At 50.3% G+C, this 18,701-nt stretch overlaps 1 protein-coding gene across 2 annotated transcripts; it reads left to right on the forward strand.

Moving 5' to 3' along the window:
* Nucleotides 1-1,210: 1,210 nt before the first annotated feature.
* Nucleotides 1,211-17,466, forward strand: TFRC (transferrin receptor). 2 transcript variants are annotated; one of them, XM_039378059.1, is made up of 19 exons: nt 1,211-1,229; nt 3,163-3,233; nt 4,954-5,167; nt 5,768-5,990; nt 6,181-6,324; nt 6,962-7,058; nt 7,420-7,542; nt 8,742-8,837; nt 8,964-9,103; nt 9,482-9,651; nt 9,957-10,076; nt 10,704-10,789; nt 10,905-10,968; nt 11,296-11,363; nt 11,751-11,818; nt 12,174-12,255; nt 13,169-13,390; nt 13,885-14,025; nt 14,298-17,466. In XM_039378059.1, exons 2-19 carry the CDS (start codon nt 3,201-3,203, stop codon nt 14,538-14,540), a joined length of 2,334 nt encoding a protein of 777 aa, XP_039233993.1. In that variant the 5' UTR covers nt 1,211-1,229; nt 3,163-3,200; the 3' UTR covers nt 14,541-17,466. The 2 variants fall into 2 exon arrangements, with proteins under 2 accessions (XP_039233993.1, XP_027606861.2); XM_027751060.2 differs by lacking the exon at nt 1,211-1,229 and adding an exon at nt 1,524-1,601.
* Nucleotides 17,467-18,701: the final 1,235 nt, after the last annotated feature.

Genomic DNA, 18,701 nt, shown 5'->3' on the forward strand with positions numbered 1-18,701 from the left:
GCATCCAGACCATTACACTGAGAAACTATCAGAGGATCCATCTCGCAGGACTGATCTAAACCCTTTCTGAAGCCTCTTAAGCCTTGGGCTTCCACCGAGGCACCCACCAGCAGCATGTCCCACAGGGCAGTCACACGCCAAGTGACAACAGTTTTCCCCTCCGTGACTGGCATCATCACACTGGTGAGGGATAGAGCTGGAGAAGAGAGAGCCTGGCCACTGGAGCCTGGCTCACACCTCCTCTGGTAAGCAGAACTGACAGGTCTACCAGCATGTCTTGCCTGAGAGATGCTTTAGAGGCTTGTCTCTAGACAGCCGCAGAGAATTTCAGGTCTAGTTAATCCCCCCTTTATCAGCACAGGAATGTATTGCTTTTCACAAAACATAATCCTCTTTGCAATCATGTGTTCTGCAAAACTACAAACTTTCTGCTCCCATCCTTCTTTCCCGGGAGAGGATTTGAGGCAATAATCCAGGCCTACTGATTTATTTTTTTAATGAGCAAGGGACAAATGAGCACAGCACTGCTGAACATGCGCACACTCAAACCTTGAAGCGTTCCCTGTTCCTGGCATGCTTTTGAGGGATGCCCTGAGCTGAAGGATGGAGGCTGGAAGCAGCGACCTTCTCTCATGCTGGGCCACAGGCAGCCCGTGGCCTGACATGGGCTGTTCATGCTTCTTGTGTTTATGCACTACAGGGTCTGAAACTCATAACGCCTTTCACGCTTCCCATAGTGCAAATAAAATAGCAATCTGGGTAGCCCAATACAAAGGAAAGGCACCCTGGGTGTCTCTGCTCATTCAGACCTAAAAAGGCAGCCCTGAGCGTGCATGACTTGCTGGGACCTGAAGATGCTCAGAGCTTCCCAAGCCAGAGCAAGTCCTGTGTCTGGTTTGCACCACCCAGGGGAGGAAAATATTTTTCCTGCCCTTATCCCTCAAAATGCTGAGAGGGTGGGAATGAGGCCAAATCGTGACCTGGTCCTTCTTTTGGCTGCCGTACAAGCACCCCTTCCCACGAAGAGGTGTTAACCTCAACTCCCGCCCCGCACGGCGGGTGGTCGCTTCGCTTCCAGCCCTTCCCGTGGGGAAGCCGAGACTCAGCGGTGTGAACCAAGTGAAATACATCCACTGGGCAAGCGGCTCCTCCGCTGCACCGAGGGCATCCAAAGGCAATTTATAGAGAGCGCGGCTTCAATCTTTATAAAGAAAGCAGGTTGTAAAGAGGTGGGGGTCAGTCTCTTCTACCTCGCCTACAGGGAGGGGATGAGAAAGCCGAGAAAGCTGACACAAGTGAAATTCAGAGTAGATATTAGAAAATTTTTTTCACTGTTCAGGTTGTCAGGCATTGGAACAGGTTGCCCAGGCAGGTGGAGAAGTCACCTTCACCGAAGGTGCTTTATCGCTGTACTACAACCCCGGTTCAATCTTGCGGCGGACGTGCGCGGGGGGCGGGCCGAGAGCGGCGGGCGCTGCCGGGATATGGGGAGGGCGGTCGCTTTGCTGCCGGGATTGGCCGATCGGCGGGGGCGCGCAGGCGGGAGGCTCTGCCCCCGCGGTGCCGCAATTCAGCCCCGGCGGGGCGCGGAGCGGCGGCGGGTGAGCGCGGGCGCGGGACGGCGGGGACGGAGCCGCGGGAGCGGGCGCGGGAGCAGGAGCGGGCGGGTGAAATGCGAGGAGGGAAGGAGGGAGGCGGCGCGCAGGGGCCGCCCCGGCGGCGCTGCCGCAGCAGCAGGAGCAGCAGGAGCAGCAGCAGCCGCAGCCCGGGGCGGGCGGCACGTGGTGCCGGCGCATGCGGCAGCGCCGCTGACCTTGATGGGCAGAGCGGCCCCGCCGCTCCGGCCCCGCACGTCTCCCGCGCCGGGCACGGGCGAGACGTGCCCTCGGCCCATCTCGTATCGCCCGCGCCGCTTATCTTGGGTCCGCAGCCGGGCCCTGCCCGCGATACCGGGGACGCCCAGGCCCTCGGGGCGGCTGCTGCTGTGCGCCGTTTTTTTTTTTTTTTTTTTTTTTTTTTTTTTTTCCTCTCCTCTTTACCGTATTTCTGAGGGATTGGGGGCTCGGGGTTATATGCTGTGGGAGCCGCGAGCATCCCTGCCAGTTGAGGTTCCTGGCAGGCCCTTTGAACTTCAGTACCTCTCTGGGTTAGGTTTTAGGAGACCCCCCGTATGCTCAGCCGTGTTGTGTCCTGCCTGCCAGGTGAAAGCCTATGGCCTCAGATTATCACTGGGAAAAGGCTTCTCGAAACTGTCGGGGTTTCATCTTCATGTGTGTTTGCCCTAAACAAAGGGAGAAAGGAACGGCGGCCATTAATAACCTTTGATCCCAAAATTGAACCTTGCAGAGCTCCCAGGTGTAGTGCTAATCCACGTGCACCTGAAGACCAGTTCAAAACCACTTCTTAGCAGCGCTGCTTGAGGGCACACTCAGGTTGCATGCTTCCAGCCTAAACACCTGTCTAGGCACTCACTAATTTACAAAGCTTTTTCAAGCATCTTTTCAGCAATAAATGTTGAAGTAAATCAGTTACAATTTACCTGTTAGATATGTTTGCCGTCTACAGAGAAATTAGAATTTTTAAAGTTACCAAAGTGATTTTGGAGAGTTGCTCTCGGCAACTCATGGAGACTGCTCAAGACAGAAATTGCCTTCATTAAATGGTAGAGAACATAGCCATCTAGAAGGGGTGTTGCTATTAGAAGTGTTCTGGTGGGATTGGAGCTTATGCTGGTTTGCTTTATGCCTTGCACCACTTCTGTCTACCAGTCAGACTCTTCCTGTCATTGAGACAGACCCCAGGAACCTTAGATATCTAGAGTCCGTTGTCACAGTTGAGCAAATGCCTCTTTCCAGCACTCCCTGAGTGGAGGTGTCCCTACCATTAATAAGACCCTTGGCTGAACTTAGCCATTTGAGACCCCCCCACTATGCCTGGAGTTCAACAGAAAGAGCTGATTTGTTCATTGGAGCTTATATTTGCAGTGGGAACTTCTAGGTTGCATTCAAGGTTGATGTAGATTTGCTAACATTGTGACTTACATAGAAGTATACACAGAAAATCCATGGGTAGGCAGTGCACTGTGTCAGTGACTGGCCTTGGGTGTGTTACGTAGTGGCAGGGGAACAGCCTGACTTGACTTGTTGTGTTCTCAACTTCTAGGGCTTTGGTCAAATTGGTGTGCACTCCTCCACAAGGCAATGGACCATGCCAGAGCAGCAATCTCAAACTTGGTAAGACACAGTCCTCCAGTGCCATTTCATCTCCTGGTGAGCTGACAGTACTGCAGAAGAAAGGTTTGACAATGTCCACATCAGTATCAGAGATGATGATGAATCCAAAGCAGAGCTGGGTGCTGCTGTGTGGGTTGTGAGCTGAATGTCGCTGTAACTAGCTGGCCATGATAAGGATGTGGTTCAGTGTTGGTGGGGTTACCACTAACTGCTATCATATGTTGGGTCTCTCAAGAAGCTGGTAAGAAAGAGGGGAGGGGCAAACCTTGAACAGTGTTCCAGGAGGAAGTCTATTCTTCCTTGGGGGCTGGGAATTTAACCACGAGTCCAGCTTTGGAAAGTGACCTGTGCTTTGAAACAAATGTGCAGGAGGAGGTATTTCTGAATTTGCTCATCCAAACCTGCTGGTCTTAGAGAGCTTGGATTATGAAATGACCCTAGGCTAGGATTGGGAATGTGGTGGTTTGCTCTGTGAACAAGTAGGGAAGATATGTGGGGTTGGGGCATGTCCTCTGTGTGAGGACATGCCTCAAGTGTGAGGGAAGCCGAGCAGCTGAGCAGGGAGACTGCTAGGACAGACTGCAGCATTGCCCTATCCAAAATGTGAACAGCCAGCCACTTCATTGTGGGTAGTGTGAGCCAGAGTGGAACTGCAGGTCTGAAACGACATTGGTTTCTTTTAACCAGCTGAGCAGATGTCTGGTCTCTTCATTTGCAGCTGCTGATGTGTGCTGAGAACTGTGGTTGAGCTGCTGAGGTTGTAACAGGGCTTGGGTGCTCGTCACCAGCTGCTTCTCCAGTACAGTGGGGAGGGGCTGCAGGACTGTTGCTCCCAAAGCTATTCCTCTGGCCTTTTAGCCAGTCTCCTGCCACTCCCCAGCACAACCGTGGCTGCAGGCAATTTCAGCGTCTCTAATGGAAGCTGAGTGGTTCTGCTATGCCTGGAATTGAGTTAATCTGAGTGTCTGCCTTGTGCACAGGCGGCTGTTCTGTGGGGGGTTGGGCTGTGCATTGCACCTGCTTAGAAAAGTGGGCTCCAGACTGGAAGTTCTGCTGGGGCACTGGTAAGCACCTGTCAAATGGTGCCAGGCACTGGTGGGTGCAGGAGGTGTAGCCTCAGCTTTCATGTTAGCTGAGGTAGCGTGATTCCCAAGGGTAATCTCTTTTCAGCCCAGCTGCTTTGTAACACTACCAATAGTGTAATTTAAGAGTAGCCTTAGGCAGTGTAATACAAAATTAGCTAGATGCTGGATGAGAGTATTTACGTCAAAGTGGATGTGGCTCAAACACACAGTCGTGGAGGGGCTGCCTTCCCTTTCCTCTGTCCTCATCAAAGTGTGAGTTGTACACATGCAAGTCAGATCTGTGCTCTTCTGATTCAGACTGAGAGTTTCTGCTTGAATCAGCCTTTGCCATGGGGTCACATGGGAAATGCCGGTGCCGTTGGCTGTGTCATATCTGTAACACACTCCAAGCTAGACTCTGATCAGTGTGGATCTGAACTTGTGCAGGGTAAATAGATGCTAAATAGACTCTGGAGACCCTGAGTGGATCTGCGTCTTAACTGCTTAAAACAGCCAAGTTGACTTATTGACAAAATGCTTGCTTGCACTGGAGCATCTGCAGGTGAACAACCTGTGTTTAGGTTGGAGCTGCTGACTGGAAGGACTGTAGGCTGGTGGAGCAAACTCTTCCATGACATGACTCTCTTTCAACACAGTTTGGTGGCGAGCCGATGTCGTACACGCGCTTCAGCATTGCCCGGCAAACAGATGGAGACAACAGCCATGTGGAGATGAAGCTCTCTGCTGATGATGAGGAAGGAGGGGAAATTGGGAGACCAGAGCACCTGCATGCCACCATGCCTCCTCCACGGAGGAACGGCAAAAACCTTTGCTTCCTAATCATGGCAGCGGTCCTCCTCCTTCTGATCGGTAAGGAAGGGTGGGAGGCAACTGCATGAAGTGGACGCTGGTATCGAAAGTATCTGAGGCTATTAACATTTGAATTGGTATTGCTTTGGGAGATAATTAAAGAACCGGGATCCAGGCTGCAGCCTCTTGTCACTAAGTATGTCTGGCTCAGCCTTATGGTACAGAAATGTGAAGTTGTTACAGAATTGGCACAAGGAAGTGTGAAGTTTGGCAGTGGAACTTAGCTGAAGGGCAAACTGGTCCTTGTGGAAGTCTTACTGGTTTTCCCTCCATTAACTCTTAATACTTCTGTAGAGATGTGGGTCAGCAGATCAATAAAGCCTTTGGTGCTCGTCTCTTAAGGTTTTAACACTGCCACTGACCTAAAATAAGCATTCTCCTTCCCAAGTACTGCCAAGCACAAGATCGGATTTACAGTGCCCCTTAAAACATGCCAGCTCAGGCAAAATGTCAGGCTGCATATTTCTATCTGTCCTTGGGTAAGCCAGCTTGTCAGAAATGATGTGAGAGCAGAGATGCATCTTAACCCTGATGCTGTGTGGTGTAGGACTGGTTCAGTCATCTCTCTGCAGCACAAAGAAATACCTGTTCTGTCCATAGGGTTTCTGATCGGCTACTTGAGCTACCGTGGACGAATGCAGAACGTTAGCAGGTGTCTGGATGGAAGTGGCAAGTGTGAGATGACTCCTACTGCATCTTACTTATTGGATGATGATGAAACTGAGGAAGAAGAGGTTCCCGGACCACGTGTCTTATACTGGCCTGACCTCAGAGCCATGTTGTCAGATAAACTGTCAACTGCACAACTTGAGGCGAACCTGAGGTAACAGTTGCAGAAAGCTTAGCTAGAGCTTTGAGAGAGGCACAGCCTGTGAGCAGAACTCAGCTCCTTTGGAGAACAAGGGCCTTACAGGTGATGGAGGGTGGCATGTGTTAAACATGGGCTTAAATAGCTTTGCAGGCTGCAGTGCAACCTGGTGCTGTAGCTTAAGCTGTGCATATATCTGTTACAGGCAAAGAGAAGGTAAGACATCTTTTGAAGCTGGCAAGGTTGAAGATGAGACCGCTGCCAGCTACATTCATGACCAGTTCACCAGCTTCCGCTTGGATGAGGTGTGGAATGATGAGCACTACATTAAGCTGCAGGATAAAGGCAGGTATGTTAATGAAGAGATGGCATCTGTTCCTTACAGCATGGGTATCTGTAGTCTTGAGCAAACATGTGATTTCTGCTGAAAATGGTGTGAAAATTGTGAGCCAGTTACCACTCTCCAAAGAAGGCCTCAATCTAGCCAAGCAGTGGCTGCTCTTGCCTCTTCTCAGGCTTTCAGAGGGTCTGGTAGCAGCAGATTTTTCCTGGGACAGCTGTTTCCTCAAAGTATGCTTAGGAAGTGGAGAGAAAACAAACTCGATTGAAAACTCAGCTGAAGGGCAGATTCCCTGTCTCTAAATCTGTTAGCACAGGCGACTCCATCTTGTCATCCAGACAGGTGTTGCACACCTGGCAGTGCCTCCTCTAGTAGCTCAGGAGGGTATCAACAGGCATACTGTTGTCTGACAGCTCGTACCCTCATGTTTTACTTGCCCCTTTGTGTCAGGGGGAAATGAATCTGCTTAGAAATCAGCCTTCATTAATGTCTCTGAACAACCCCAGAGATTCTTGCATGGAAGTACTGGGATGAGTGTGCCTGTTTCAGGCTCTGCTGACTTGCTCAGAACTGTTACAGACTGAATATGAGAATTAGTTAAATTCTTGTATGAAAGAATATAACGCTGTCTCTTTATGTTTAACAGCAGCAACAACCAAGTGTCTACTGAGCAAAATGGTGTTGAAGAGGTACTGGAGAGTCCCAGTGCATATGTGGCATACAGCAAGACTGGCACAGTTGTTGTAAGTGACTCCAGGAGGATCCTGGAAATGTTTTTACACATTTACCACGTGGCAATGTCCAAAATATGTCCCTTCATGATAGAGAGTGTATAAGCCCTCCCTAGTTAGAAAGCTGGAGGTGGTGAGAGTGGGGTGAGGAGTCTTATGACTTGAGCAAGATGCAGAAGTAACTTTAAACTTCCCTGCTGAGATCCAAACAGGAACCTTGGCAGAAGTGCTGCTCCAAGAGGCATGTTGCATGGGATCAGTTGACGGGCTGAGCTTCAGCTCCCTGCTGTTAACAGGAGTCACTGTTACAGTGACTCTGTAGGCTGTTGCAAGTATCTTACTGCTGCATTTTTAACCTGTGTTTCTGTTCCAGGGCAAACCAGTCCATGTGAACTATGGACTGAAAGATGATTTTGAGAAGATACGAAATCTGGGTGTTTCAATGAATGGAACTATAGTCATCTTCAGAGCTGGAAAAATAACCCTTGCTGAGAAGGTGAGCAGTCTGTGCCCCAAAGCCTGGCCAAACTTGGCAGCAGGAAGCTATGGCTTCCTCCTCTTTGAGACATAAAGGTGTGTCTTCATTAGGTTTGTAGAATTCTTGTCCCTACAGGTCTGGTCTTGCTTGTCTGCTCTAAGCCTCCACGTGCAGGTCTGTATGCCAAGGCTGAGCAGAGCTTGTTACCGTTCATGGTGCCATTCTTGGCCTCTGGCAGTCTTGCTGGAACAGCCAGGCATCTGGAGTGCTGGAGCTGGGAAGCAGAGGGAGGCAGCCTGGGAGCTACAGGGTGCAGAGCTGCATCACTAGATGCAGCCATAGGGCTGCTAGAAGCAGGATGGCCTTGCCTTCAGAGCACCTCTGGCTACTGCAGTCAGATACTTTCAAAGCTTGACTGCAGTGTCTTGCTGACTGTTCACTTGGACCAAGTGATGGTGCTGGCACTGCATGCCCAGCCAGTGGCCTTGCATGTTGGTGTAGTGTTCCCTCTGTAGGGAGCAGAACCGAATATCCAAGCAGCCTAGAGGATCCAAGTGCTTCTGTATGTAAACCTGTTTGAGGTCTGACCCAGAGCTGCCCCTCAGACGGGTGCTCCTGGGGAGGCTGGGGCACAGGACTCGGCCTGTCTGCATGCATCAGACACAGGCAGAGCTGAAAAGTGCTTCCACAGAGGGTGGTTACTGGTTCTCCAATCCCCCCTGTTTTTCAAACTTGTCTAGCCTTGCAAGAGTGTTTGTACCGGTGGCATATCAGAGGCAGCTGGGTTGTAGGTGTATTAAACAGGGACCTGGCCAGGCCATTCTGCCTCCATTTTCCATGGGGCAGCCTCCAGTGGCTGCTTCTCTTGAGACTAACCTCATCTTGGGAAAACAGGTGGAGTATAATCAAAATTAAATAATGTCTGTCTTTTAAGCTGCTCAGAGGAGCAAGCATGAGCTGAAGGAATCACAGGGTGAGACACTAACTGTGATGTGTCATAACTGTTCAAGAAGGTGCTAGACACACTCTGCCTGGAGTAGGACTGAGCTGCTGGGACTCAGGTGCCTTGTGTATCTGTCAGTGTCAGGTAGCTGTTAAAATCTGTTGTGAAGTTGGGGATCAAGGAGCACAACCCTTCCCACCATTATTCCACGTACTTGCCTTAACTCTCCTTGCTTGCAGCGCAAATATGCAGTAAATGTTTCTCTTTGCTTCAGGTTGCAAATGCCAGAGAGGAAGGAGCAGTTGGTGCTCTGATGTACCTGGACCCCTTTGAATACAAGTACACCGAGAAACTTGTCCCCTTTGCACATGTGAGTAGGCAGCTGGCTCCCGTTTGTTCCCGTGAACCTCTCTTGCTGAGGGCTGCAGCCTGCAGCAGTGTAGATGAAAACTACTGGGCTCCTCTGAGACTTGAGGACTCTTCTTGCTTTTCACAGGCCCACCTTGGAACTGGAGACCCTTTCACCCCAGGCTTCCCTTCTTTCAACCACACCCAGTTCCCACCAGTGGAATCTTCTGGACTACCTCGCATTCCTGTTCAGACTATCTCCAGCGAAGCAGCAAGCAAGCTGTTCAGGTAACTGATTCTCCTGGCTTACAGGCTGAGCTGCTGGGGCCCTCTTGTAGGCGGGAGGATGGTGTTGAGGTTCAGTGAGCCACGGAGCTCTCTGCTGCTCTCTGCTGTGTGTGGCAGGGAGTGCGTTCTGCAACTGGCTGGAGAAATGTCACTTTTATCTGTCTTGTGTCGTAGACTGAACTTAATCTAGTGTTGGATTCTATTGACCTCTGCATCCTACCCCTCCCTGCATAATTACTGGTGCAGGACTTCAAACTATTTCCTAGGCAGGCCTTGAAACAGGTTGCACCTGCAATTGCAGGTGTCCTTTTTTCACACAATAACTGAATGAGGTCGGAGCTGGACCGTGAGTTCAAAGGATCTCTCTTTTTCCCTCAGCAAAATGGATGGACACACATGCCTTCTGGAGTGGAAATCTGGGATCATGGGATGTAAGGTGACGGTGAGCCCCACAAGCAAGATGACAGTGAAACTGACCGTGAACAACCTTATGGTGGACAGGAAGATTCTGAACATCTTTGGTGCTATCAAGGGATTTGAAGAACCAGGTAACAACAGCTGCCTTGTGGCTGAGTCTTGAGGGGAACCCTTTCTCTTCTGTCATCATCAGAACATGACAGCTGCTCCCAGTCAGACAACCACTTCCTCAGCAGAACCAAGACCTTTCCCTGAGGATCAAAGAGAAAGCTGAACCGTGCTGCCAGGGAAAGGCTAAATGAAAGCACTTGGTGTGCCAGATTCAGGGGTCAGACTGCAGACTCTCTTCCTAGTACAGAAGCCGAAAGCTGCTCCTCTGATAAATGGCGTTTGCAACCTGAAGCTTGGAGCTCAGATCTTGATGTCTCCTTTACAGATCGGTATGTTGTGATCGGAGCCCAGAGAGATTCCTGGGGCCCAGGAGCAGCCAAGGCTGGCGTTGGCACTGCCATCTTGTTGGAACTTGCCCGTGTGATCTCGGACATAGTGAAAAAGGGTAAATATTTTTGAACAAAAGCATGAGGGTGGGAGGTGATGCAGGTCTAGCTCTGCATGTATTAACACTGGAGAGCCCAGTTGCAAAACAGTGCTTTGGAAGGCATAGGGAATCTGACAAAGCTTCCCAAGAAACTGTTACTTACTTGTCCAATACAGACAACTTGTCTGCAGTGAGCACTTGCTTCCAAGGGACTGCCTCCCTGTACCTGGTATGGTCAAAATGCAAGAATGTCCTTGGATAACACACAATGCAAACCTTAAACTTGAGCTGTCTGTTGGACAGCCGGGCCTGAAGGTGGGAAAACCCTGGAGTGGCTGACCAGCTGGAGCAGTGAGGACTGCATGGTGGCACTTAGTGTGAGTGCACTTGTCTCCAGGGTTAATTTTGGGCTCAGGCAGCTAAATAACGGGGGAAATGCAGACAGCATTGTTTTCCTCTGCAGTTATGCAATGGGGGGGGGCAGGGTACAGTGTCCACACAGCCACTAGTGTGCACATTTGTCTGCAGCAGCCAGAATGCTTCAGTGCTGTCTCAGGACCAGGCAATTCATCATCCCAGGCCTGCAGTGCTAATCTGCATCTCCATGGGGGAAGGGCAGATGTCTCAGTCTCTCTCTCTTTGCAGATGGCTACAAACCAAGGCGCAGCATTATCTTTGCTAGCTGGAGTGCCGGAGAGTTTGGAGCTGTGGGTGCAACTGAGTGGCTGGAGGTACTGTGTGTTTAACAGAATTCTGTGTGATGACTGCACAGTTGTTCCTGTGGATTACACATCCTGATGTTGTACTGCTACTGCTGATCTTATTAAAATACTTGATTTGTTCTAGGGGTACTCTACCTCGCTGCATGCCAAAGCCTTCACTTACATTAACTTGGATGCTGCAGTCTTAGGTAACCTGCTACTCTTTAAGTTTCTTGAAAGTGAGTGGGACTAGAATAGCTTGAATAGACATCCCTTAACCTCTAGGAATGGGGGCTGTGCCAGAGGCTGATGGTGGGTGGTTGGCTGAAGACTGATGTGACTCCATTTATTCTGCTGTCATTAAAGCCAGGAGGCTGCTGCAGCCTAAGCCAGAGGAGTCAGCTGTGCTAGGTCCCAGTAGACTGTCCTGTGTCTGTTGAAGATCCTCTGGCAACAAGTTGTAAATCAGGACTGAACAGCTCTAGTAGGAGTGGTTGATTATACCAGCATGTCAAACACCCTTTCGTTTTTTGCAGGCTCCAACCACATGAAGATTTCTGCTAGCCCGTTGCTGTACTCGTTGCTGGAGAGAACTATGAAGGGGGTGAGTTGAAGGGCTTTGGGCCCATCAAGGTGACTGGTTTTAGGAGGAACTGAAAGCAGACAGAGCTGTGCTGGGTCACTTTCCCCAGCAGACACCTTCTGTGGAGAAAGCCCCATTTAGGAGAAAAAGCTGAGATATTCTGGAGGGCCCTGTCTGAAATCAGCTGGGCTCTGGAAACTGCAGTTCAGACATGCAGAATCTAAAATCAGCAAGTGCCACAGTTCAGTGGGAGGTGAACGCCTGTCCCGCATGAACTGTACCCTGTGTGGAGAAAGGTCAGGGGAGCACACCTGACTCTGGCATCTGCACAGCAATGCAAGCTCCAGGATGGAACCTGGAAGCCCAAGCAGAGGTCAGAAAAGTGCAGTGACTGTCATCTCTGTGCAGGTGAAGGACCCAACAAAGGATTCGGGAAGCCTGTATAACAGAGTTGGCTCTGCCTGGATGGATAAAGTGTAAGTATTGTTATCCATCTCTCTGGGAAGGCAGATCTCCCTAAAGGAGCAAAACAAATGGCTTCTGCTCTTTGTGCTAGAGTGTCATACTGCTGTCTGAGGTGGGCTCTATCTCTCTCTGCTGCCCCAAGGTGCCTGTGGGCAGCCCAGACACCTTTCTGGAGGGCAAGAAGAGCCTTGTACCAAGTCCAGTGGCTGGAAATGGAGAGGCAGCCCTTGGTATTTGGCTGGGACTCCTTCAGTCTTGTCTACAGAGGGTAGTCCAGCTGGCTCAGAGCTTCAGCTGTAGGGCTTCTAGCTTTTCTCCTGGGATGCCCAAATCACTTGGTAACTACTCAGTGCTTATTTTCTGCAGCGTTCCCCTTGATCTGGATAATGCAGCGTTCCCTTTCCTGGCTTACTCAGGAATCCCAGTGGTTTCCTTTGGTTTCTGCAATGTAAGTATTGTGTGCCTGCCTGGTGTACTCATTCCATGCAGAGTGATGTAAGGGTATCTGCTCTCCAGGATGGCAGAGCACAAGGTGCTGTCCCAAGCTCTCTGTCCGTGCAAGAGCCTCTGAGGGGAATGAGGTACAGCCTCTGGACCCAGTGGCTGTGGCAGTACTTGCTGTGAAGGCTGCTCCTGGGACAAGGCTGGCCTACAGTCTCTGTTCCAGAGTCCTGGATGCTTGTGGTTTTTTGGGAGAGGGGGCACTTGCTCTTCTGGAGGCTCAGATGTCAACGATTCAGAAGCTAAAAGCACTAAAAAGGTGTCAAGCTGTTGCTGCATCAGTGAAAGACTGTACTACAGCCTGCTGGTCAGCAAGCAGAGGGCATTGGGGAAGTGATACTGTTGACCAGAGCAAATACTGACTCAGACTGTGTGGGTCTGCTGCTGCAGCAGGGGCTGACACCAGCCCTGTTGCTGCAGGTGTGCAGCTGGGGGCCTTTCTAATAGCAGTTCCCTCTCTTATGAATGCTTGGGTTTGTTAGTGTTAAACTTGTTTCACAGAAAAACTTGAGTTATCCTGACAAGAAGGGTTGGAGGGTGCTGCCACCACATATCAGACTGGGTGGTGAGATTTGCCCACCTGCACTTCTGCAGAGATCTCTGGGGGGGTAAAGGTCTGTATGTCTTCAGGTCCAAAAAACTAACAGAACATCCTGCTGATTACTGTAAACTGTGAGGGATGAAATGCAGGAGCTCCATTCCCTTCCCCGTGCTTTGATGTTTTGCCACTCCGGTCTCACGTCTTAGCAGCACAGGGATTTGGCATGTGGTGGAAGTAGCAAGCTACCTGTGGTGGGGGATGAAAAAAATCTAGCTGGAAAAGCATTCTTGGCTAAATTCAACACCTTTTTTTCTTGCAGAAAGATGAGGAATATGCCTTCTTGGGCACTACTGGAGACACCGTGATGAACCTGAAGAAGATTGACAAGTTGTATGCTCTTATGCGTGCTGCTGCAGAAGTTGCTGGACAAGTAGCTCTCAGGCTGACCCATGATCATGAGCTCTTCTTGGATTTTGATAGATATAGTGAAGAATTGCTATCATTCCAGGAGAGGTTTTTGTCCTTTGATGAGGAAGTGAAGGTAAGGAGGACTCCGATTTCACTGAATCCCTGTAGATGGTCAGGGGCCATGTGCTAATAAGGCCCCGTGTCAGGGATACAGCAGGGTGGATGTCTTCCCCCTTTGGGCATAGGAGTGTAGCAAAGTGTGACGAGAATTGATGTTCCTATGGAGCAGTGCAGGCAGAGTAGCTATGGCTACTCTGTGACAGATCCAGCTAATCTGGCTGTGGTGAGCTCTCGAGGAAGTGGATGTGGGGGATTTCTCCTCTGGTTATCATTCACAGCATAGTGCAGCTTTGCCACTCATTTACACCTCTGCTGAAAGCCTACAAGAAACTGTGGGTGGGGAGTGACCTCAGAAGAGCCTGCCAAGAACTTGCTCTGCTACTTGGTTAAACTGGGGGAAAAAGAAACCCAAAAAAAACCCCAACAACAACAAAAGAAAGAACTTTCTTTTGGTAAGAGAGCAGCAAAAGAAGAAAATCAGGTTTGCTAACAGTTCCTCCCTTGCAGGCACTGGGGCTGACCTTGAACTGGCTGTTTTTTGCCCGTGGTGACTTTCAGCGAGCTGCAGATGCGCTGAGAAGAGACATTGCAAACAGTGACAAGGAAAACAGGATTGTCCGCAGAGCCCTGAACGACAGGATGATGAAGGTGGGTATCTACAACTGGTTTTTCTTTCTTCATGAAGGGAGTGCTTGGCTGGGATGGGCCCTTCCCTAAGGGGCCATGGGCACTGTGCAAACTGGTGTCTCTACCACTTGCTTAGTGTCAACCTGGCTGAGTCCTGCACTTGCATTTGAAAGAGGGTCTGGCCCTTACAGAGCTGCTGTGGGAAAGGGCTGACTGGGGATCAAAGGTTGGCAGCTCATGTTGAGGCAGATTGGGAGGACAGAGCATAACCCTAAATTTGCCCCTCTGCTCAGGTGGAGTATGACTTCCTCTCCCCGTTCCTCTCACCAAAAGATGCTCCCTTTCGCCACATCTTCTTCGGCAAAGGCTCCCACACGCTGCCAAGTCTGCTGGAGAACCTGAAGCAGCTGAGAGACAACAAAGACAGTGTGGATGTGAACACACTGAAAGAGCAGCTGGCGCTGGTGACCTGGACCATTAAAGGGGCTGCCAATGCTTTAGTGGGTGATATCTGGAATACAGACAATGAATTCTAGGCACAGCAAACACCTGGTTAAGGTACAGGATTACCTCTCTAAGGTACAGGAGAGCTGTGTGTGCGGGGGCTTGCTGTGTAGCCCTAGTTCCACCTGTGGCAACACACAAAAACTCCCTGTACCTCAGATTAGGCATTGGCACAATTTTTAAATGGCAGCTTCCTGCAAATTTCCAGTACTTTAGGTATCATGAATCCTAACTGAAAACCCGTGAAACCCAAACGAAACCCACTCCCTAACATGGTATTACCTTTCTGTAGATTTTCTGGCAACAAAGCTTTTTTGACCAAAGTTGAACACAAAATCTAAATCTCACCTTGACAAATTCACAGGAGGCAGTTTTAAGGCAGGTACTAACATTACCATGAAATCTCCTCTGACCAGGCTCCCATCTGACCACAGTCCCCACCAGTCATGTACAGCTGCTTCTAGGGCTTGCTCTCCAGTGTACTTGAGAACCCAGAACTTGGATTCCTCCTGAGCTGGTACCTTGAGTGGGGAGGTATATAATTTATTTAGGCTTTTAATTGTTGGCCCCCTAAACCTAGTGACAAAACAGGGAATGGATTCCTCTAAACACTTGTGATGAGGATCCCTTCTCTGGCAGGGAGCTGTAGAGAGCTGTAGTTCAAAAATTAAACGTAGTAATACCCGCAAGTGCTGGATTAACAGCAAGCTCTGAAGTGCCCGGCCTGCCTTTACTCAACAGCAGGGTCCCAATGACATCTTGGAGGCTTGCTTCTGCCAAGGCAGTTATCAATACCCAGGGAGAATGACCCAAAGATTATCCAATGTCCCCTTTGTACCCTTAGCTGGCACCTCGGCGAGTCTTGCATCATTGAGAAATGGCTCTAGACTGGCACTTCAGAACTTGCTGCTCAGGGGCCTTGTGTGAAATCGAGTCTCTTGCTGGCCAAACCCTGTTTGACTTGATGTCATTTTGCAAGATGGCTCTTGTTTGGCACTGAGATATTTATTTCTTTATTTATTTATCAGTGACAGTGTTCACTATAAATGTTTTTTTATAGAAGATAATTATCGGAAGCAGTGCCTTCCATAATTATGACAGTTATACTGTCGTTTTTGAATAAAGCAGCATCTGCTATTACAATCAAAACATGATACTGGAACTTTGCATTTAAAATAATCAAAACAGGCCCCTCAAAAAGTTATGGAAAACTAGCAATTAAGCTTTCTGTGGCAAAAACACCCCTCTGAAAAAAACTTGAAGGTGTAGACCTGGTAGTGAGTCTCCAGGTTGTGCTCCAAATTAATCCTGGAAATGCTGAAAACCTGGGTGGAAAACTCAAATACTAGAAATTTGGCTTCTTTGAAGGGTCCGTGCCCCTCCGTGGGCTTTGGACTCCTTCCTGCTCCCCTTTTTGGATGATGTGTGCTCTCGTGGGGAGCACAGCTTCCTTCCTGGCCCCAACCCCAGAAGAGGGACTTGCTGTGTAGCCCTAGTTCCACCTGTGGCAACACACATAAACTCCCTGTACCTCGGATTGGGCATTGGCGCGATTTTTAAATGGCAGCTTCCTGCAAACTTCCAGTACCTAATGTATCATGAAACCTAACTGACATTATCGGGGGCAGTGTCTTCCATAATGTGTAAAGAACAAGGTAGTTTTTGCCTACCACAGTGTTATATCGGAGGCAGTGACCTCCATATGTTGCACTATGGGTGTACGTAATTATCGGGGACAGTGTTTCCCATAATTGTTCTATGCTTAACATGCAATGTCATCTGCGAAGCTTGATGGTTAGTATCTAACATGGATTAATCTCCTGCAGTCCTATTTTTTCACTCTCCTGTGGTGATGCAGATACAAACTTCAATCTGTTATGTACTTAGACTCTACTTTCCCTATAGGCTGAACTGTTTCAAATAGCTGTGCTGTCTTGAATTGGCTTCCTGCTTCCAGCTACGGTAGTAGTGCTTGAATATTTAGTGGAAACTAGGCTAGTTAGGCTGTGTGCACTAGTAGTGATGTAGTAGACTTCGTTCAAATCAGTTACAAACACGTGAGAAATTAAAGGTGAATGTAGGGCTTGGGGCTGACAGGTGGGTCGTGGGCTCAGGTCACTGCTCTGGATGGGTGCACGTAACACTGTCCTGCTGTGGCACTGGGAGAGTGGTGGTATGCCCACGTGGGAAGCCCACTCTCCAGTTCTCGCTGGAAATTCCAGTCTTGCCCACCTTGGGTGTTGAGTGGAGGGGGGAAATCAGTGGCACCTTTCTCATGGTGCTGCTCTGCTTCCCAGTCTGAAGCTGAGCGCTGCTGACATGTGATACCTGCTAAATTGTGCTGCCTGTTTCCCAAACAGCCCTGGCTGGCTGTCGCCAGCCCTGTACTCTGCAGTTTGATCTCACATTTAACCCTAAGTTGCAGTTTAGTTTTAACCTAAACTGCACATTGATATGGATTTAAACCTAACCTGAGTGAGTGACCTGAGCCCCAACAGTAGTCCTTGAGGGAAAGAACATTTTTCAGGAATGGGCAAGGACAGGCCCCCAGCCAAGTTACTGAACTCAGTGCTCACCAGTTTGGAGGGCTGGATTTTCATCAATCTCTAGAACCCTGATGCCCAGACTTGTGCAGTTTGTTGCTCTTCCCTGAGTTCTCTTAACTCAACACTTTAACTCTTCTTACAGCCCTGTCTGTGTTAGTGTTTCCTAGTGACACTTCTCTGGATGGCATATAAGAGCTGCTGTCTAGGAGTCCTCACTGTAGTGTTTGCATGCATCTTGATGTCAGACTTAATCTTGTGCTTTATAGCCAGCAGAGAGAGACAAAAGACAAAGCCTGTCTCCGCAGCACAACAGTGACTACAGGGATGTTGGGATATCTTGCTCAGTGCTGGCATCTGACTGCTGTGGGATACTTACCTGTTATTTGCTTCAATAAATATTTTGCATCTTGAACACTCAGCTTCTCTTGTGGGTTCTTGTAAAGCCATGATGCTGTTGTGGCCATGGGTGAGCTTGAGCAGCTGGAGGAAGGCTGCTCTCCTGTCCCATCAGGGCTGGTACCTGGCAGCTCCAGTACCACCACAGTGCTGTTCATCTAAGTCCTGCTGCATCCCAGACAACTGGGATAAGGACTCTGGCAATGAGGTGGAGGAGCAACATCTACAAGCCCCTGGGCTCCCTACTCCTTTCGTGGCCATGTCCTGCCTCCTGCCTCTCGGTCATGGCGTTGGCTCTGAAGAACCTGCAGTGTTGGGGTGGATGATGTGACGATGAACTGTCAGATTTCCCACTGGCTGTGGCTTTGTAGGTCTCTGCTGGTGAGAAGGTGGATGGACAGGCCTGTCTGTGGCTGACCCAGGAAGCTGCCCCACTGTGTCCTGCCTTGTCTCTGCCCCTCACCACTCTGGAGCTCCCCTGGACCAAGGTCCAGATGGGTATGTGGATACTGCTTAGAGCCCCAGGAAGCTCTGGGAGAGGAGGAGCTGCCTCCTTGGCCCCAGAGGCCTCCTCAGATGAAACTGCATGAGTTTGGGACTCTGCATTTAAATATGCTCAGTTTCTCTCTCCTGTCTTCCTCCAGCCCTAATGCTGGTCTCACCTCCTGCTTTACAAACACTGCATCCCGAGAAGATGAACTATTTGGGGTGAGAAGCATCTTCTCCAGGAGACCAGCTCGCCCCTTATGGGCTGTCCCGTCATAGCTCTGGTCCCTCCTCTTCCACCGGGATGATTTACTTGTTGGAAACACGTCGTTTCCCGCAGCTCCTGCCCGCGCCTGGCAGGGCTCCTCTCCCTGCGGTGACTGTGCGAAGCGCCCCGAGAAGCTGGGCCGGGGCTGCGGGAGCCCTTCTGCGGCCGGGCAGCGCCAGCCCAGCCGGGGCAGAGGAAAGGGGGGACAGCCCCCTCCCACTTACCTGGGAGAAGGGATTCGGGCACCGCAGGGCAGCCAGTGTCCTGGGTCCCCGCAGCGGAGCGGTCCCGGGGCCTGGTGCTGTTCCGCGGTGAGTCTGTCCATCCCGGCGACCCGCGGCTCCTCCACCCATCCCCCTGCCCGCCTTTCCTTCCTTCTGTCTGTCTGTCTGTCCGTCCGTCCGTCCGTCCGTCCTCACCCCGCCGTTACGTAAAGCGGCGCCGCGGCGCCTTTAAGGGCGGGGCCGGGGGCCGGCCGGGCTCGCGGCGGGGCAGGA

The sequence above is a fragment of the Pipra filicauda genome, unplaced genomic scaffold (assembly GCF_003945595.2).
Source record: "Pipra filicauda isolate LSUMZ 115617 unplaced genomic scaffold, ASM394559v2 scaffold98_size3848907_pilon, whole genome shotgun sequence".
NCBI classification, from domain to species: domain Eukaryota; kingdom Metazoa; phylum Chordata; class Aves; order Passeriformes; family Pipridae; genus Pipra; species Pipra filicauda.